The following is a 21755-nucleotide window of genomic DNA, read 5'->3' as shown; positions in this document are numbered from 1 at the left end:
GAAAATGAAAATTAATTTTCAAAACTTTGTTTTTTTCTTGTCATTGAAACTTCGTTTATGATAAAAAAGGGTAATCGGCAAATTTTTCCTCAACTATAGGAATATTTTGTGTTTTCTGTGTTTTTTTTTCAAATTTTGTTATTCCTAAAGCAAGATTAATTATATAAAAACAATAAAATTATGTTGATAATAAATTTTAAATGTTAGGAATCTTATCTAAAAATATAAATGTGTGGTGCGTTATGACTTTTAAGAATAAGCGTTTATAATCTGAATTAGAATAATGATCTGACAACATCTGCGTGTTCCATTCCCAAGATTTAACTAAAAATAAATATATTATGCTCTAAAAAAAACTTGAAAAAATTAAAGAAAATTTAAAAATTAATTAAAATAAAATTTAATCGCATTTCAACAACAGCAAAAATTTTTCAACAACAGCAAAAATCATAATCATTATTAAACACTAAAAATCAACCACGATTATTTCTGAGTGTATGCTTCTTATTAATTCTAATATTTTATTATATTCTTTTAACAATTTTAGTAAATTTACTAATTTTCCGTTATAATTTATTTACTTATTTGAAATCAAATTTATTTCGTCAAGTTTTCGACGATTTCAAACTTGTCGTATTTCGCCGAGAAATTTGACAACTAATAGAGCAGCCACAGTTTTTGGGTAGCCCTGTGTACCGACGCGTTACAGCAAAAATACCACAAAGTCTTTGCGAAAAGTCTGTGTTCAGAGAATAACCAGCCGAATAGGATCATTTTGAGCATCTACAGAAGCACTAAGAACCGTAAGTGACGCCATAAGTTGGCTTTTGTAGTTGGATTTGGGGTATTACATGTGGAAAAGTTAATTTTCGGGGAAGGGAGTTCTAACCTCTTGCACCCTGTTCCCAAGCGTCCATATTGTTGACTCGTTTGAGCATTTTTCTTGTTGTTTTTGCGCTGTTGAAAGAGCAATTTTGGGCATTGATTTTGTTCAGTTTTCTCACATTGGCATCTTTCTGAGACAGGAGATCAACATGAGGAATCGTACTGAATTGAAGACAACCACAATTGAGGGGTCAGACTATGAGGAGGAGGTGTCGGACGCTGATGATTCGGAGGAAGATTGGCAGCCGGAGAAAGATGGTGTAAGTGTTTTGTGGGGGGAAAAAATGTGATTAGAATTTGGAGGTGACGCTTTGTCTTTAACCACGTGTTTTGACCATTTCCCTAGGATGCTGCTGCTGCGGCAGGAAAGAAGAAGGTTGGTAAAGTAGCGCCCCAGAAGAAGGCGACACCAGGAAAGCGCAAAGCACCGGCTGCAAAGGCTGGAAAAGCCACCAAGGGGAAGAAAGCAAAGAAGGAAAGCTCCGACGATGATGATGGCGATGACGATGATGACATTGAGGATGAGTCCGATGAGGAATTCCCCAGTGATTCTGAGGAATCCGAAGAAGAGGTGAAGAATGGGGATGGGACAAAGAAGAAGCGCCCAGCAAAGAAGGAAGGTGCCGATCCCAATGGCGTCTTTACGCTCTATGTGAAGAAGATGGATCTCAAGAATGGTCTCAATGAGCAACAGAACCTTTTCATGTGGAAACGTGACGGATCCAGTCTCCTTCAGCGCTTCAAACAGAACAAAACCGACCCAAACGAATACGTTTTCACTCCAACCACTGTGGTAAGTTTTTCACAGCTATTGATAACAAAACTTTTTCTTTAGCCACAAGATGGCGGTGCATGTTGTACAGTTTTCTTTCCTCTAACCGCCTTTTCTATTTTGAAATAAGAAATTTTCGTAGTGTTTTTTGTTTCATATTTTATCAGAAATAATTACCAATAATTCCCAAAAAAAATTTTTTGAAGTAAAAAAAGTGAAATATCAACCAATAGAAAATAAGCATTTCCAAGATGGCCAATGAATGCTTCTTTTTAATTGGTTAATTTATATTTATGCAGGAAGTATCTTTCAGAATTGTTTTTGCACTTTATAAGAAATTCCTTTGAAAACTTATTCTTAGATTTCATGGTAGTCAGTAGTATGAAAAAGAATTTTCCAAAAAATTCCTCACCCAGCGTTTTGAGCTATTCCTAATTAATAAAAGTTATTTCATGATGAATAATTACCTGGAAATAGCTTCAAAATATCAAATGTCCTCTTCAAACAACCATCGAGGAACTGGGGCAACTATTGCCCGTATAAATTCTTTCTAACAATTTTTGGTCTTAATGTTTTTATTTTGGTGAAAATTCTAATTTGTTTTCAAGAATTTTTGATTCACTACTAAGATTTTCCTTATTTGTTTTATTTTTAAAATCTTTACTAGATTCTTTGAGAATTTTTGGGGAAAAAATTATATTAAAAATTTGAATAAGATTTTTTAATCCATTTCTACTTCAAAAAACAAAATCAAATTTGTGGAAAAATAATATTAGGGAAGACCGGGGCAGATTAGACAGCAAATGAGATATTTCATTGCGTTTAATTTATAAAAGAATATATCAGGCTGATAAATATTTCACTGAATAGAAATAAGGGAGATGTTTATTTAAAATAAATAAAGATTTCTTAAATATTTCTTCTAAGATAAACTATAAGGGAAAGTACTCTCCCTTCGAACGTTCATGCCTTCGAATAATGTGAATTTTCTTTTAGTTTTCCTAAGAGATTTACACATTTCTATCAAGTATTAGTTGGCTAATCAATAATTGTTGATAATTCCGTGAGAATTTTGTGTAAATCACTTAGGAAAAACAAAAGAAATTCACATTATTCAAAGGCATGAACGTTCGAAGGGAGAGCACTTTCCCCTAAACCATCCCACTACAGGGAGTTCCGCTTTCGAAGAAATTCTTGGGACAGAAAAAAAATCCCGCGAATTCACTGCAGTAATACAGAAAAATTGCATATCCACAGGAAAGGTCTTCGGAATAATTTACGGATACGCCGTGACGTATGCAAAACTTTGTGAACGCCAATTTTTTATCTAATTTTCGGCGCCAACGGTTCATGCCCCTGGCACACACTTATTAGATCGGTAAAATTTCATGAAATCAAAATTCGTGTCCCTTTCTTTCTCAAAAGGTTTGAATAAGTCTATCCTACTCTTTGTGACTCAAAATTGGACTGAACTAAATTATTTATAGTGTGATGTTCAAAAGAAGAAGAGTACGAAAGAGAAGGATAGACATCTGCAAAACATTTAAGAAAGAAAGAGATGTGTATTTTGACTTATACCATTTTAACTTTTTTATTTATAAATTTACCACATGAAAAAATGCATACATTTAGGGGAATTTGAAAAATTATTTTATAAATGAGCTCCCAATAAGTAATAGGCAATTCATAACAAATTCATTCAATCCGTTTTCACTGAAGCCGGAACTACTTGGATCAAATACTATTCGTGGCTAATCTGCTTCGGTTTCCCCAAGAAGGCTTATAAATAAATAATTTTGTAAGGGGGACGAGTAAGAGGATTCTGTAACAGTATGACAATGTCATTATGATCAATTTAAATTTTTTTATGTGGTAAAATCAGAAGGAATAATTATAAACCCGACTCAAAGGGCGAAAGGAACACCTATTGACATTTTTTAAGAATTTATCATTCCATACGTTATATTACGGAATTTCCCTAGAGGACGGAATTAGCCTGGGGTTAGAATTCAATAGTAAATAATGGTTCATTCAGAGGAATAACCTCCTTCCTATTTTTGAAATATTATGATTCGAAGATTATTATTTATAATTAAGAAGGAAAAATTTCATTTGCTCGCAAATCTGCCCGATCCTTTCTATATCGGAAATATCTTTTGTAAAGGAATACCGGAGCAAAACTAGCCGGAAAACTTTTTTTATGCTAACCTGAGGATCCCCACTGCAGTTACTTTATACCTAAGAAATTTTCTTCAAAAATACTGTTTAAAATTTATTTTTGCCAGAATTTTCTCATAGTGTGTAAGAGACTTTTAAATTCCAAAACCTTTTTTTATCTGATACTTTCTGCCGTTCTGTGGAGCTTCGCCTAGTTGTACACACTAAAAGTAGGACTATGAAAGACGGTTTCAGTATACAAATACATAACAAAGTTGAGCCGTTTCCTAATGGCTCTTTTTGGTCTGCTTTTTAAAAACTATTCTTATGACCTTTACACAATAGAGAAAATTATGTCCATATTAAAGAGTTTTTTCTACGCAAGCATAGGGAATATGCTTCAATATGGACATAAATTCCTCTAATTTGTAGATGCCATTACATTTCTGGCAAAAAACTTATGCAACCTGAATTTGTCTTGCATCTACATCTTAGATCAGGAAAAATTCATGTCAAAATTCACATGCCTTTCTTAAAAGCTTTGCATATATCTATCCTACTCTTTCAGTCTCTTCTTCTTTTTCTTTTGAACATCACACCAAATTAAACTTAGTTCAGTCCAATTTTGAAACCGAAAAATTGGAAATGAAACTTTTCTGATGTATAAGGTGGGCCGGAGAGACCGGGGCCATTACGAACCCCTTTAAAACCTTTAAAACCTTTCACTTTCTTATCGTTTCTGAATTAGGATTCAGAAATCCTAAAAATAACCTTATACATTTTCAAATGTTTTTTTACTGCTCGAACTCCACAGAGAGAGCAGTAGGGTAAGTGTGCCAAATTTCGGCATAGTAGCATACAAGCGTCAAAGTCTCAAGTTTGAAATGTAATATTTTAAATACAAATTTGATTTTTTTTACTTTCATTGTAAGAGTGTTGCTTGGAACCTTGTAAAGAGTTTACCGTCTTTATTTACTCTAAAATCTTTCTTAATACATTTTAAAATGAATAAAGATATAGACACAGCTTTGGTACCCTATTTCGGCCACCTTCATTCTCATAGTTTCTTGCCCTTCGGGAATTCTTTCAATGTCTTTTTCACGTCATCTCGTTTGTCGTAGCTACATTTTTTATTATTCTTTTGCATTGTATAATCTCTAGAGTACATAAAATCTAAAAGTTCGTGGAAATTCGAAGAACAAAAAAGGTGGCCAAAATTGCAAGCTGGCCGGAATTAGGCACACTTACCCTATAATCCCTCGATTTTGGTAAGAGTCGTATTTTTATAAAATTTTGAAAATCTGAAGCTTAGAATTTTTTACGTCACACTGTTTGGCCGTCTGGATCTGTGTGTTCGGCCGTTACCACGCCTAGAGCCCAAACGGTTACAGATAGATATTTGGAACCTTCGAACTTCGGGGACTATTAACGTGCCCCTCTTTTTCCCTCTTTCCCTACAAAACCATATTTTTCATTTTTTTTTTTTCGTTTTTGGATATATCTTAAAGTTTGTCCAGGTGGACATTTCGTCCTTATACGAAATTCCCATTGAATCATTCCTAATTACGGGTTTTCAAGGTCAAAAGTTTAAAAGGCTCTAGAAAGCGTATTTCTCAACCGAATGGTATCATATTTGGGGTCGTTGGAAAGGTCTTGGAATTCCTGACAAGCCTGAACCGATTCCAATCAGTTCTGAACCGGTTTTTAACCGATAACTATTTTTTGTGCGAAATTCAATTACATTACTCCTAAGCTATTTTGGGCGATATTTTGAGTGATTCAATCTGTTCAATAAATCGGTTGTAAACCGGTAAACTGTAAATAATGCAAAAGTACTTTTGAGGTTAGCGTCTAAAGCGATCTTCAAACTAGAGGTTTAGCCCAGTTCCTGAAGGTCTCAAAATCCTAAATAGCGAGCAATTTTTTTACTTTTTGAGAGCCTAATAGGTCATTTATTTTTAATTATCTAATCCTAAGTTAATTTTTTTCAAAAAGTTGTGATTGATAAAAAAATTAGAACAGTTAAGGCATATAGCTAAGCCTTAAGTCTGAAGCCCGTATAAGTCACGAGTTCCAGAATTGCGTTTTTTTTTAACTATTGATATGCATTTAAGAGACACTTTCAGAAGCTGAATAATATATTTTTTTTGGTTAATTTTTGGTGATTTGCAGTATTCATGCTGGGAGGACAGGAGGAAGGATGAGTACTTCGAAGTGAAGACCAAATCAGCCAGCGGCGGAGATGGACTTGTGACGATTGTGGACAAAGAGGAGTTCGCCAAATTTATCGAACAGTCCAAGACGTATGAGAAGCCAGAGTCCGAGGATGAAAATGAGGAAGAGGGCGAAGGGGGTGACAATTCCGAGGACGAAGAAGAAGGCGAGGAGGACAACTCCGATGAAGAGGAGAGCTAAACTATTCCTCCCTCAATTTATGCGAGAGAGCATTCAACACACACACACATCTTTTTAATCACTTAAGAAAAGCGACACATTTGATGGTCCAGAACTTCTTTTTCCAGGTAAAATCCTTCTTTTTTTCCAAATATTCCTACTCTTTTATTTTCTATAATTTGTATTATGTGATTAAACATTTATTCCTCTGACAAATATATCCCAAAAAAAAAGAAAAGAAGGTAAAAGAAATATTGAAGAATGCAAATTTGACAATTGATGTTTACTTTTTAAAAAAAAAAAACTTTAATAGGAAGTTCGTTTTTTTTTTTAATTAGGTAGAACCTTCCATTTAAATCCAACAATCATCCAATCCAACAAAGATTGTCCATATTTTTCCCCTTTTGTCATGAAATTCAAATATTAAATAGTAATTGAAAGAAATTAACAATGCTATCAGTGTAATACTGCAAATGTACGTCAAAATGGATAAGAATAAAACCGTTTCTGAACAATGCCATCGTGTCTGTGTTACCCGGATTTGTTTGCTGAACTCTTGAATATTTTTTTTACAGATATCATTGCTTTTGTTTGTAGAACAAGTCAACCAGAGTTTAACAAACGTTTTTTACTCATTTTTGCAGAAAATTGTTTTACAAAAAATATCTAATAATCTTAATACCAGTAGAAGCCCTTGATAACCTTACGGTAGGTGGAATTCTTTGTTTTTTTTTTATGTTAGGAAAGTAAAAAAGAGAAAAGTGGAGGAGTCAGTCCCCATATTAATTTCGCTGTACCCCAAAGTGACCGAATCCAATTAACGATCACCTATTTAAAAAACGAGTGATAAACCTAGATCACTTCATTGTAAGTAAGATTCTTAGGCCAACTCAAAGGGGTAACTCATTCCTATTAGGTGAGATTCTTAACAATCTCACCTACTATAATCCTAACAACATTTGATGTCGTCCGATCGACCTCAAACTTGGCCAAAATGTGTTTCAGCACTTCCTGATCACGAATATATGGGGGGCTAAGTTACGTTCCCGGCCGGCCGGCCGGTCGCTCTTTGGAGTTTAATAGCTCCTAAACTAAAAAAGATATCGACTTGCGGTTTTCGGCAAAGGTTATATATCGCATGAAAATTGCAACTTGGTGCATTGAACCCCCACCCCCCACCCCTCCTTCCGCCATTTTGAAGACCCCCTTTTTTTGTTTTCCCAATAGCTCCGCCCCTGTGACATCGAGCGGGCTCAAATTTTAGTATGTTATAGCTGGGCCTTAGAGCTTTCCATCAATACCAAACTTAAGGTCCCCCGACCCCCCTGACCCGAGCTATAAGGGTCCAAAAAAAATTTCTTAAAATGGCCATAACTCCGGTTCTAATTGTCAGAATTTAAAAAGTGAGGGCTTTTTGGAAAGCTCTTATGAAATGCCACTTCCCCTTCTAACATCACAAGTTCAGAAAACCACCGCAAGGGGCGCTATTATTAAAAAGAAAATTTTTAAATCTTTAAAGTTAAATAACTCAAAAATTCCATTGTGCATCGGGCTGAAATTTTAGTATGTTGTAGCCGTTGATTATACCTATCAAACAAAAAAAACCTTAAGTCGATCTAAAACACCTGACCCGGCCTCTATCTTAATCTATTGACCGACCTCTATCTCCGGTTCTAACTAACATAGCGACCTAAATTTTACCTTTTTAGTTTCGTTTCGATGAGCACTTTCAGATGGAACTTCAAAAAGTCACCACAGGTGGCGCTGTGCTAGCGTCAAAATTCATCGATTTTCAAAGTCACTTTTCTCAAAAACGGCATTGTGCAAGTTAATGAAATTTTAGTATGTTGTAGTCCAGTTCAGGACGTTTCCAAAATGGTGCGTAAGTGCGCTGTGGTTAAAACAGAACCGGAGATATGAGGGGTCAAAGTTCACAAAATTAAAAAAAAATCATATCTCCGGTTCTATGTGACCGATTTTGATGAATGAGGGCTTAAACGAAAGATCTTACCAAATGCTACAACTTTCTAAAATATTTGAACTTCGTGGGACCAACACCAGGGGCGCCACAGTCGAAAAACAAATTTCAATATCACATAACCTCAATTATATCGACTGTCGCTGAACCGATTTTGATGATTACTTCGACATAATTGTAGAGGACATTTGTCTCTACATTTCGTCCATACATCATTTTCCGCTCAGACTACGCTATCACTCCGATTTTGCCGTTTAAGGGTGAAAAAATCGATTTTTCCCATAATAACACTTTGAAATCACTCAGATGCCAATTTGACTGTCTCTACTCCACAAAGACACTTAAAATATGGTTTTAAATGGAAAGTCCCACAAAATACAACAATTCTTTGATATAGTTGAAGTTCAACAAATGACTACTTGGGGCACTCTGGATGAAAAAACGAGTTAAGAAACAAAAAACCTCGCTTATCTTGACTTCTGAGTAATCGATGAGATCAAGTTCTACGGCAAAATTATAGAGAAAATTATGGTCTATATTTCACCCATATATATCACTTTTCTGTCACTCCATCCAAATCTTTGATATTTTGGTTTAAAATACAAAATTTGTATAATTCAAGATAACTGAATGGCGACTCACAATTTCAGCTCTAAATCGAATTTGCATGCACTCCGAGTTAGCTCACGTTAAGAATCTCACTTACATAAGCCGGTTAGGATTATCTGTCCCTTTTTACTAAAAAAGGGTTTCTGGTTTTTCGAATTTCGTGATGCAGAAATTGGGTTTCTCGCGTTTCGCGAAGTGATTCTCGGACAATTGACAAGGGATTCTCAATATGAATCACCCTTTTGGCCAACTCGGAATGCATGAAAATTCGATTTAGAGTTTGATATAATCGGTTGATGAGGCTATTGATGATTCTTGAGTAGATACACTCAGTTCCAGGATTATGTACATTTTCGGGACCAAAAAAACGCGCGAAGTGACTTCATTCATCGACAATATTTGCATCGGCTATATAACGAATTTCGCACGAAGTAAAAGTAGTCAGAGCAAAAAGATTGATGAACTGTTTGGCCAGAGTTCTTCAATAAATTGTTATAATATTTAAAAATTTTACCTTAACAAAAGAAATTAAAGTTTTATTCTGAAAAAAAGCATAGCGTTTTAAAATTTCCCGCGTCACAACATAGTATACAAATACATTAACTCTTTCGTCTCCTTTGGTACTCTGGGTACCCATGGAAAAGTTTTTTTGGACTATTTAGAATCGATAATAATCCGATTCTTGTGGATAATTACAAACTATAAGGATGTCCAAATCTAGGATATTTTTTGCAGGATCCTAATTAACTCCTGAGCTAAGATATTCTTGGTCAAAAATCGTGAATTTTCGATTTTCTGCTTCCTTGCAGATATTGTGACTTTTTTGATATTTCTAGACCAGAATACGGAAAAACCTCTCGGGGTCAATAAGTATGATAACTAACAATTACAGATTACGAAAAATTCGAAAAATAATTTTTTCTTAAATTTTCAAAAAACTTGTTCAAAGTTGATGGGAATTCTCGTCCGCAAGAATCTTGAGGTCAAATGTAAGGTTATCTCGCCAATGTCCGCCATTTGCTTTTTGACACCAACCTTGTAAGAAAATTCCAAGCGGGAGCGAAATTTTTTCCAATATGGCCGATAATTTTGACATTTGGCAGCGAAGGAGATTGCTTTCGGGGAAGTTTTTCCTATTCTTCCAGGTTTTGGTGAATTCTGATTGTCCAGGAAGTGTTTTTTTGGCTCTTGAGAAAGCTTAATGTGTCTGCAATAACATCCTGTTGAGAGAAATGTGTGTTAAAGTGTTATTCTGTGAAATATTTTGAGGAATCTGTTGGCAAGCAGGAGCTGGGTGTCCTTTTTAGCACTTCCTGGACATCTCAGAAGATACTGGTCAATAATTCTTCTTGTTTTAGTGATCAACATTGTAAAGGAATCATTTGACACGCAAAAATAATTCACAAAATTGATATTATTGACTTTTGGAAAATTGATGTTTGTCCAAGTTTGTATCCTTTGCGTTCTTTAGGGGACGAGAGTTCCCATGAGTTTTCCAATTTCCCAGAGGCGGAGAAAATTCTTTCTCTACAAAAGTATCATATTTGACCACTAAGAGTTACAATAAAGTAAGTTTGACTGAAATTCGTTCGCTGGATATGTTGTGGTCCGGAAAGAGTTAAGAAGTCTAACCACTGTGCGTGTTTTCAGTACAACCTTAACCATTTCATGCTTAAGCTGTGCATGTTTTCAAAATAATCTTAATCAAAACACTAACTATTCTTTAAAATTTTGATTTTTACTGTTTTTTTAAGAGCTTCGACTTTTGCGTTTAACTTTTATGTCTCAATTCGTCAGTGTTTTTTATAAATTGTCCTTAAACTTTCTTAAAAAAAGAAAGTTTCTTCTTCTTTCTTCTGTAAAATTAACAATCTTGAGGATTGCTAATGAGCAAAACCTCTACGTGTCTATTAAAACAAAATCTCAGAAAATTTCACTGATTGTTGATCTTAATGTAAAACAGATTGTGAAGTCTTAATCTTAATGTAAAACAGAGGAGTTAAAAAAAAAACTTTTATGAAAAATAATTCAAATTTCACTGCATTTTCAAAATTAAACCTGTTAAAATTAAGTTAAATTTTTCAAGGAATATAGTATTCAATGATACTGATAAACAGTAAAACCCCCCGCTCGAACAATTTTTACCGTGGTAAGGGCGCCTTCACGTACAACCGCACCTCCCGCATAAGTGTCTACGCCACTGGAAACTAGTCCTTACAATTATTTTATTTAGATCCACATGATGCGAAAAATCGTATAACAATGTAGCCCCACAGCTCAAAGTAGCCCCGCCTCTCCCTACATTGAAAAAAAACTAAATTTCTATTAACTTCAAAGTTGTAGAAAAGATTAAATAACCAAAAATCATTAATGAGTCCTTCTGAATGATTTTTTACCTGAGAAAATTAAAAGACTTTTGCAATCTTTGGGCTTTCAGCCTAACATTTTTTCCAGTTTATTCCAAGAAAAAAAAAACACATTATAAATGAGGATAACTATTCTTGGTCCTCCTTATAGAATTTGTATCTTTTGAGAACATTCTCTGTCTCCTGAATGGCCACTCCTCTTCGGATGACGAAATACTTGCCTTCCTCGGACAGATCCACCACAGTTGAGGCAGCTCTCTGAGCCTCAGTCACACCCAATTGTCCTCCATCAAATACTGCCCCCAGAAGTGGCCAGAGTGGCTGGAATTCTGTGACATTCAGTGAACTTGGTTCGGTGCTGCGATTAGCGCTAGTGAGTGCAATTGGTGCCCGGAAGGCACGTGAGACATCACGGATGAACGTAGAATCGGGAATGCGAATACCGATTCTAGAAACTCCTGGATTGAGGAAGGGATTGTCCAGGCGAGGAGATTTATTAACCACAAGGGTTACTGCTCCAGGCAGAAGTTCCTGAAGCAATTCCCGTGGCAGATGCTTCGCAGAGCCCCACAAATGGAAGTCCTCAATTTCTGCTACGCAAATAGCCACAGGTTTTTCTTCCATGCGTCCCTTAATCTGATACAGCTTCTGAATGGCTTCTGGATTGTTGGCATCGCATGCGAGACCGTATACGGTATCCGTTGGCAAAGCAATGACCTCACCAGCTGCTAACAGCTCTCTGGCCAGTGGAATGGCACTTGGATTGACTGTGCTGACCACAACAAAAGGGGATGACTGCATTTCTTCAGCCCCTAAAACACTTCCGGAATGAAAAGGTCTCTCAACACTTCTGGTTATACCGATAAATTTCCCAAACTTCGGGCACCTTTTCAGTCTAATCAAGTTCTTAAAAGTGTGAAACATTTCCTATTAACACTCTCCCTGCCTCCTCAATCCCTCCAGTTGTGCCCACAAAGCTGATTGCAGCACTTGTAGAAGGTAGTCATAGGCTCATCAGCCGATCTTGTTTGCATTTGCATAAAATAAGCCCTCTTATGACCACATTGAGGACAAACAGCATCTGTGGAATCTACGTTCTCCCATGCAGCAGCTCCTCCCATAACATGATCAACTTCCTGCAAAATAAACACGAAAATATTAACCAAAATTTTGATGACGAAATTCCTTGCAAAACTAACCTTCAATTTGGGATACGTGCGGAAAGCAAATTTGCGATTAATATTGCAAATGTAGGGACAACTGCGACACGCAAATCGGTTGCACAAAGAATCTTCCTCAACCATCAGCAAATTTCCGCAGCTCGGACAAAAAAGCAACATTCTTTGGCCATAAAAGCAAGGAAATGCGGGATTTTACTCACGCGGATGAAAAAATGCCTTTTTTTGCATCCGGACGTCAAAATGTCTCCAAAGCCCAGGAGCCAGAAAGTCTCCAAAAAGATTGCCATTTAAAATTTGTCCGTTATTACACTGCTAGAAATAGGATGTTTTTTTCTTTGAATTTAACACGTGGTCAGGCAAAATAAATTGGTCCGTAAAAATAAACCTAAACGGCCTAAACTAAACCTTTCCAAAGATATGTTTTTTTATATATTACCTTAAATTTTTAGAAGAAAATGAAAAAAAAAATCCCTGTTCATGACGAAAACATGTTTCACTTAACAGAAAAAATATTTCATAAAATTGCTCGTAAATGTTTGTGAATTCCTATTGGGGATTCACGAAACGCTCGTAAATCGTATAACCCACAAACAAGTTCGTTAAAATTTGTACTTTTTCACAAACATTGTTCGTAACATGATCACTTGACGAGCATTTTTTGTACTTTTACCATTTGCTCGTCGTAAACATACAAAAAAATGTTCGTAAAATTTTGTTATTTGTTCGTATTTTTTGCCAGATAAACAAAAATTTAAAAAGTGAGGGCTTTTTTTGGAAAGCTCTCGTGAAATGGCACTTCCCCTTCTAACATAACAAGTTCATAAAACTACCGCTAGGGGCGCTTTTTAAAAAAGAAAATTTTTCAATTTTCTAAGTTAAATAACTCAAAAATTCCTTTGTGCATCGGACTGAAATTTTAGTATGTCATAGCCGCTGATTATACCTATCAAACAAAAAAATACTTAAGTCGATCCGTAACCCCTGACCCCAGCTATATGGGGTCAAAGTTCGAATATTGATCGGCCGCTATTTCCGGTTCTAATTAACATTTTGAGCTAAAATTAGGGTTTTTGGTTTCGTCTCGATGAGAACTTTCAGATGGAAGTTCAAAAAGTCACCACAGGCCGCGATACCGTCAAAATTCATCGAAATTCAATCTCATTATTCTCAAAAACTGCATTGTGCAAGTTAATCAAATTTTAGAGTGCTGTAGTCCAGTCTAGGACGTTTCCAAAAAGTGGCGTAAGTGCGCTGTGGTTATAATAGAACCGGAGATATGAGGGGTCAAAGTTCTGAAAATTCAAAACGCCATATCTCCAGTCATATTTGACCGATTTTGATGAGTGAGGGCTTATATGAAAGATCTTACAACTACAACTTTCTATAACACTTGAACTTCGTGGGACCAACACCAGGGGCGCTACAGTCAAAAAACCAATTTCAACATCACACTACCCCAATTATCTCAACTGTCGCTGAACCGATTTTGATGATTACTTCGACATAATCGTAGAGGACATTTTGGTCTATATTTTGTTTATCATTTTCCGCTCAGACAACGCGATCTGTCCGATTTTGCCGTTTAAGTGTGAAAAAATTTACTTTTCCCATAATAACGCTTTGAAACCACTCAGATGCCAATTTGACTGCCTCTACTCCACCAAGACACTTAAAATAGGGGTTTAAATGGAAAATCTCACAAAATACAACAATTCTTTGATATAGTTGAAGTTCAACAAATGAACACTTGGGGCGCTCTGGGTGAAAAAACAAGTTCAGAAACAAACAACCTCGATTATCTCGGCTTCTGATTAATCGATGAGGTCAAGTTCTACGGCAAAATTATAGAGAATATTCTAGTCTACATTTCACCCATATATCACTTTTCTGCCAGTCCATCCAAATCCTTGATATTTTAGTTTTAATACAGTAGAGTCTTCTAAATTCGAACGCTCGGGGGGTATTTTTGACATTTCTCACCTCCCAAATTCGAACGATTTTTTCAAAACTAACGAAATTTGTGTAAGATTAAATTGTACTTTGAATCAAATTCTCGCACTTTCTCGCAAGTTTTAGTGGTAACATACTTCCTTTTCATTTTATACGATCATGAAGTATGTAAACATTCAAGAAGAATCACATATATATGATTTTCATTCACCAAGAATACGAACTTTCTAACATAACCTCACAATTGACATTTTGAATCCAAACGGCGTTCGAATTTGAGAGATTCAGATTTGAGAGACTCTACTGTACAAAATTTGTTTAATTTCACTCATTTGATTCAAGATAACTGAATGGCGTCGTCCAACCTCAGCTCTAAATCGTCTAAATCGAATTTGCATGCATTCCGAGTTAGCACACGTTAAGAATCTCTCCTACATAAGCCGGTTAGGATTATCTGTCGCTTTTGCATACATTACGGCATTTCTGTAACTTATTCGAAAGAAATCTCTTTCGAGCGTGTAAATTTTCTGTCTGATTCCCTGATTTTTATCTACTGTTATTTTTAATCGTATCGAGATACAGTACGGGGCAAAATTGTAACAATGTTTCACGGTTCTCTATAATAAAAAATAATATCTCATGATCTAATTTATTTTTCGCTTCAAGCTTTATTTTCTTGGAGAGCCTTATTATAAAGCTACAAAATATGTCTGATAAGAACTTTTTGGCAACATGACTAATATGTTTTTTACAGCCTTTTATAGAAAGGATACATTGGTACAATTTTGTCCCTTGTTCTGAAACGCAACTTTTTCGTATAAAATTATATTTTACAGATTATTAACGGCAATAGGAGTGTAATATTACAGCATCCGGCTGTTATAAACACATTTTCCATTATTACTTCCGGTATTTTTCCCTTTATGGCTAATTTAATCAAAATAACTCCCATATGCAAAATATGTATCAGACAAAAATGGTCGGAAAACATTGCGTAGGTAGACCGTATAACAGTGATCAGACTACATATCTATGCTTAATCGTTATATAATTAACAAATCCGGACGCCGTTCAAATATTATTAGAGTTTTTGGTTCAAAAGTTCACTTTAAGCTAGGCCTAAACTGTTAAGTAGCCTACAAAACTAATTGGGTGCTAATTTTTAATTTTTCAAATTATCTTTGAAATATACATACTTCTAAATGCATGCAAATTTTTTCGAGACGGTAAATTAAAAATGATTTTTTATGAACAGTTGCCGCTTTTGTGCTTACAATTTTTTTATTTACTTTATAGTGCCAGGGAAAGTGCCCATGCTTTGCATGGTTCCACGCTTTATAATTACTATATTTTTCCTATGTTTTTCAATAAATGTGACTCATCGCATCCATACTTTAAAAATTAGTCTTATTTTCAAAATATATTGCGAAGTCACAATTATCCAGAAACACAGCAAAAATTTAATTATAAATGAAGCTTGGGACCATGCAAAGCATGGGCACTTTCCCCTATTCAACTAATATAAAAAATTAACCGTCATATTAAAATCACACATTCATTAAACTGAGGATGTAAAGTATTATAGTAGGAGAAGGTGCGACAGTTTAACGCTGTTGAACTTTTTTTTTTTTAAACTTCACTTTCTAACCCTTTAAGGACGATTGGAACACCGGTGTCCCATAAAGAAAATAATTTTTCCTGACTACCAGAAATTATTTTTTTCTTATGTTTCTACGTAATTGCAAAGTAGAAGGTTGAAGGAATCTAGGATATTTTTTGCAAGTATCCAACTATTTGCTATACAGTAAATATTTAACCTTAAAAATGACGAATTTTTGAATTCTTATATTGAAAAATGATTTTAATTATTTTTTATACTTTTATTTTTTTTTCATGCCAAACCGTTTTGGGAAAAGAAACTACAATACTTATACGTAATATTTTTCATTAAAGCGAAAAATATTATTCATTGGTATTGTCAGAAAAATTACTTAAATTTTTGGGCTATTTTTGTCCCTATCGCTCGTAGAGGAAAAAAAATGCATCGAATCAGAATCTTTTGGATTTTCCCAAGTCAGATGAAAGACGTTTCATTGATTTTGTTTATCGGTTAAATTTTTATTGTTGATTTTCGGTCCGTAAAAAGTGTCTCGTCGTTAAATGGCTAAACCTCCTAAACGAATATGAACCATATTTAAATTAATTATGTGCCGTTAGTTTTTCTTGACTATAAAATAAATTATCTGAAAATATACAGGACAATTTCTAAATAAATACTTTTCGTCCTAAAAATATTTATTTTCCAAAGTAATGCATACATTAAACTACCCCGCCCTCCCATAAATTACATTCCAACATAAATACCAACCTGTTTGTTTTCGATAAATTTCTTATCAATTCCTTATCAATTGATTAAAGTGTAAAATAATTTTCCTAAGATATATTCAACAAATATACCATTAAGTGCAAATTTGAAGAGTCTCAGAAGCGCGAACAAACACTATTGTTTATTTTTCAATTTGTAAAAAGTACAATGAACTTTTTAACTTAAACACAGCTTCAAGATGCAAAACCACAGAAGAGAAGTACTCTCACCTCAAATAAATACCATAAAGATGATGAATCTCACGCATTTTGCATATCTAAGAAGGGCTACACAAAATAAGAATCTCCAGTAAAAACTTATTCACATAGCTATTTTATTTAAATACTCCCACAATTCATTTATTTTATACACAAGATACCAAGAGAAGAAATAACTATAAATTACTTTTTTTTTACAAAAAAAACTGGAAAAAGTATGGTCACATTTGTGTATTAAAAGAAAAAGTAAAATGAAAATTAATGAAATTTACTAAATTCTCAATCTACTTTAACTACAAAATAACTATACTAAACTAACGTGGAAAATTTATTTGTTATCTTTTTTCCCTTTATTCTTTTCATTGGAATTATAAATTCCAAAGGTAATCAAATTTATGAATATGTTACCCTTAATGTTGATTAGAACAAAACTACTCAAGTAAACCCTGTAAATAATATCAAAATAATTCTTTTTTTTATTATTCTGTTAAAGAATGATAATTACTGGTGTTCTATCGTCTTCTTTTTAATAAATTGTTAAACTTATAAATCAAACAATTTACATTGTCTACAAAAATATACATTTTGCACAACTATTGGGGATAGTCAAAATAGTTTTAAAGAATTTTGTAAGTAAAATTGCTAAAGCCTTGCACCAAAAAAACAGAAAAAAAACATTTGAAAAAAAAACATATAAAAATCAAATCACATTTTTCTGACATAAAAAAAAAACATAAAAAAGAAATTCTCTTAGAAATTCTTCTACTTATGTATCCCTTTCATTTACTTAGTCCTTATTCCCTTCTATTGTGTCAATGTAAAATATATATTTGTCACAGCAACTAATCCACACATCATTTACGTCTTGCATTGATGATCTGCATCAATTTTTGAGCCACAATTGGCCAGAAAATAAGGAAGAAGAACCAATTTGGAGAAATGTCTTCAAATGGCCACCAACTGGGATACTGTCGAATCTTAAAGGATATCACGTAAAAAATTGCTAGAAAAATGTCAAGAACAAAAACTTAAAGAACCGCTACACTTACCCTTGATGCGTGCATGTAACGGACTTCAAGGAGGGATCTTTCCATGATGTTGATCCTATTTGTCACTTGTTGCAGATCCACACTCATCCGATCAACAGTTGCATTCAGAAGATTCAAAACTTCAGTAAGGTCCTCATTCGCTCCATTCCCCCCATTCAACTGTGCAACCGTCCTTCTCACAGAACCAGAATCACTCCTCACCTTTGATCGGGATACATGTTGTGAGGAAGAGACACTAGATATTGACCTAGCACTCAATGTCTCTGGTTCATCCTCAACTGTATCAATATATTCATCATCCGACTGTTCAGTCAGATGACCATTCTGATAGACGGTGGATGGATCGTGATTGCCATTCATCAGGTAACCATTACCATTCGTCAACTGAGGCATTTGGTATCCACTTGATGATGCTATACCATTTGTAGGAGCACGAACTGGACTAGCCTCTCGTGAAGCTACAATACATAGTACATTTTCCTAAACATTCCAATGGACAAATAAACCCTATCTTCAATTCCACTTACCGAATGGTGAATTCGGATGGGAACGAACTTTTTTAATAGCATCTGGTGCTACAGCTTCAAGATCATCCACATTTACACCATCCAGCTCACTGATGCTTCCCATGAATTGGGCTACATTGTCTGTGTAGGACATTGTCTCAATAATCTTTTTCAGTTCATCAACGTAATTCTCCATGGCCCTTTCTCGTGTCATTTCTCCCAAATGCTTCCACGCCTGCCATTTCGCTCTGCAGACCAACAGAAAGAGTATTACATGAGTCTATAATTTAGGTATCCCCGGTATCCCATTCAATAACAGAATCGCACTTCTTTACTATGATACTTGATAGTCCAACTACAAATCTTTCGTTTAAACCTACATTGATTAAGGCCGTAGTAGCTTTCCTCATTGATCGAAAAGTTCAATTGCTCCAGTGCACCAGTTGCAGTTAATTTTTGCTACTAATGCCATTTTATTGGGTCTGTCGAGATCTTTCCATTGAGTATTTTTTGATTAGATCATACTATATTTAAAAAGGAAAACAGCCTAGTGGGAACTGAGGCAGCAGTAAACAAGGGGTAGTTGTAAACACTACGATTTTTTAGTTAGATTAGATTTCCAAGGACGAGGACCTATGAATTCATAAGTCCACCGAAGAAACGGTCGACATACGTCCAAGTAGTGTAGACATAAATATCAGTGTGTTATGGTAATACAATAGACTCTCTCAAATTCGGGCATTCATTCATTCATTTTCAACCGTTTATCGGCTCGATTCACTGTTGTGAGTTCGAGTCCCGCCCGGTGCAAAGATCTGAATGTTTAGAAAAAGGCATTTTCACTATGATATAACGTAATAGAAATGCACCGCCTCACCCAACAATTCCGGGAGCATGGAAGAAGCATTCACCACACTACGGGAAGGCGCTCCTGGGCGGTCTACAATGGACTTCGTAGATTCTTCCAACACGGGATATGACATTGTAAGAATGATTACTTTGTAATAAATATCTCGATACGATTAATAATAATAAGCGTTTATCCCTATTGGGGTCGCGGTCCCATGACATCCAAATTAGTAGCCCATGCTTGTCGATCCCCCGCCACTTCAGGAAGATGTTCGGGTTCGATCCCAAGGCGTTCCACGGCAAGATTATGAATTTGATTCAGCCACCTTGTCCTAGGTCTGCCTCGAGGTCGACGCCTTCTCACAATGGCTTGCATAGCTTTTCTGGGGAATCGGACCAAAATGTCACCCGAATTAGAGAGAATTTCAGGCGACAAATTTTTTTGAAATGCAACGATTTTTTATTTATCTGCATACGTATATTGAGTTCACATACTCGATATATTTATGGTAAATTTCATGAAAACCCCTTAATAATGCAAAAACATATCAGAACTAAGACAAACCATGGCAAATTTCAGCATATTTGATTCATTTGATAATCATAATCGAACTTGAAAAATGACAACAAACTTTTTTCAAATGTAACTGCTGCCCGAATTAAAAAGTAGCCCGATCTTAAAAGAGCCGAATTAGCGAGAGTCTACTACTGTAATAATAATAATAATGCTGGCACAACATTCCATGAAGGAACAAGGCCTTCCCTGCAAGGGGATTTCTAGACATGCATTATTATTTTTTCTTATACGGGATAAGATTGTCAATCCCATGCCCGTGGAATCAAGTGCAATGAAGCTCACTGGATACAATCCGAACACCTTTAACGCCAGAAAAATTTTTGGTAGCCTAAAGGGGATTCAAACCCGGGACACTTGCATTATACAGCAAGTACTCTACCACTTGACCCATTGAGTGCCTCAGTGTGTCATGGCACCCCATGTTTAATACTGCCACAGTCTCCCTCACTAAGAGCAAGAAATAACATATTAAAGGCAGATGGTGTGTCAATCCAGCCCGTTCTCCGGAAACAGGCCAACTGCAACCCTGATAATTCATTTTGAGACAGTACTGTTCCAGGGCCGTAGCGCTGGGGGGGCATTACCCTACCTTAAAACTTCCAATGCCCTATCTTAAAAACCAGGAACTAAGATAATGCTCTAAGTCTAAATAGACTGTTCGTAACATGATATGGTAGAGAAGAAATTAATCTCCTATTAAATGGCATGATATACATCTAATCTCATAGAGTTATCGATTGAAGTGCTTAATGCAATTGTTTAAAATCGTATGTAAAGTCAAACGATAATTTTGTGAAAAATTTTAATATTTTCTCAAACATATTAAAAATATATATTTATCCATCAATTTGGCATTGTTATTAATGATTTGAAATTGCAATTATTTGATATTAATTAAATGAAATAACGTTTTTCAATGGTTCTGAGCAAAAGGAGCGTAAAGATTATTACATTTCTTACATAAAAAACTCAATATCTTTCCATATCTTTTTCTCATTTACGCATTCTCAAGATAGTTAAGGGGTTACGTGGATCAAGAAGACTGTAAAAATAATAATAATTTCCCAATTTTTTCAGCATATTAAAAAAATATTTAATTTAAGCTCTTAGGCATATAAAAGTATAACATTAATATAAACTATTCTAAATCTTTCATTTCAAATTTTTAAAAATTTAGTCACTGCAACCTTATTTTGAGATTTTTTTTTTTTTTGAAAAAAGACATATTTTTCGCTGAAGAAGTTTTCTCGGAATTGGTCCATCTAAAGTTCAAAAAACAAATATTTCTTGTTAGTTGATAAAGTGAAAGTATTCTTTGAACGAAAGATTTTATGTTCACTTGATCAAAACGTATTCTACATTCTACAAGACGAAACATAGTGTAAAACACGTCAAAAGTGGTATTTTTGTGTATGAAATATTCTTAAAAATTCAAATTTTATTTTTTAAAAATTCCTTCGTTCAAAGACTAGTTTAACTCATCAGGTAGCAGGAAATATTTGGTTTTTGGTTTCCAGATGAAACAATTCCGAGAAATTCTGTCTACCGAAAAGTATGTTTTTTTTTTCAAAAATGTCTCCAAAAATCAAGTCCCACAGGATAATTTATTTATTATATTGAAAAGAAATTAGAACAAAATCTGCTATCAATTTTGTCAATTTTGACCCACGTAACCCCCTAGGTACAGTCGAGTTCCTCAAATTTGAACGACGGTTGCATTCAAAATGCAAAATATGAGATTATGTAAAAGAAATTTTGCATGGAGTCTGAATTAGAACTATTTTTCTCTAGTGTAATTTTCTCAACAAGTTCCATCTATTTAACAACAAATTCAATTGATAATCTTCTCTAAAGTTATTTTCCTTAATTTAGGTAAAGTGAATTTTACATGAATTTCAT

General features: G+C 34.7%; 4 protein-coding genes across 4 annotated transcripts in view; 1 reads left to right on the top strand and 3 right to left on the bottom strand.

Moving 5' to 3' along the window:
• Positions 1 to 638: 638 nt before the first annotated feature.
• Positions 639 to 6723, top strand: LOC129801277 (nucleolin). Its single transcript, XM_055846160.1, has 4 exons — positions 639 to 803; positions 1026 to 1145; positions 1232 to 1678; positions 5987 to 6723. The coding sequence occupies exons 2-4, from the start codon at positions 1035 to 1037 to the stop codon at positions 6227 to 6229; spliced, it is 801 nt and encodes a 266-aa protein (XP_055702135.1). The 5' UTR covers positions 639 to 803; positions 1026 to 1034; the 3' UTR covers positions 6230 to 6723.
• Positions 6724 to 11219: 4496 nt separating this feature from the next.
• Positions 11220 to 12085, bottom strand: LOC129801275 (threonylcarbamoyl-AMP synthase). Its single transcript, XM_055846158.1, has one exon. The coding sequence runs from the start codon at positions 12083 to 12085 to the stop codon at positions 11291 to 11293; it is 795 nt and encodes a 264-aa protein (XP_055702133.1). The 3' UTR covers positions 11220 to 11290.
• A 26-nt stretch (positions 12086 to 12111) lies between these two features.
• On the bottom strand, positions 12112 to 12577 carry LOC129801276 (DNA-directed RNA polymerase III subunit RPC10). Its single transcript, XM_055846159.1, has 2 exons — positions 12361 to 12577; positions 12112 to 12297 (listed from the first exon to the last, which is right to left on the bottom strand). The coding sequence occupies exons 1-2, from the start codon at positions 12499 to 12501 to the stop codon at positions 12112 to 12114; spliced, it is 327 nt and encodes a 108-aa protein (XP_055702134.1). The 5' UTR covers positions 12502 to 12577.
• Positions 12578 to 16974: 4397 nt separating this feature from the next.
• The window catches only part of LOC129801274 (acyl-CoA-binding domain-containing protein 5A), a 21049-nt gene continuing 16268 nt past the window's right edge, over positions 16975 to 21755 (bottom strand). Inside the window, exons 3-5 of the mRNA XM_055846157.1 lie at positions 18452 to 18678; positions 17925 to 18382; positions 16975 to 17852 (exon numbers count right to left, since the gene is read on the bottom strand). Of these exons, the coding sequence (XP_055702132.1) occupies positions 17730 to 17852; positions 17925 to 18382; positions 18452 to 18678 (808 nt within the window). The 3' untranslated portion in view covers positions 16975 to 17729. The remainder of the gene's footprint in view (positions 17853 to 17924; positions 18383 to 18451; positions 18679 to 21755) is intronic.

Source organism: Phlebotomus papatasi, chromosome 2 (assembly GCF_024763615.1).
Source record: "Phlebotomus papatasi isolate M1 chromosome 2, Ppap_2.1, whole genome shotgun sequence".
NCBI lineage: Eukaryota > Metazoa > Arthropoda > Insecta > Diptera > Psychodidae > Phlebotomus > Phlebotomus papatasi.
The sequence above is the reverse complement of the archived record's forward strand: the minus strand, read 5'-3'. Positions and strand labels throughout refer to the sequence as shown.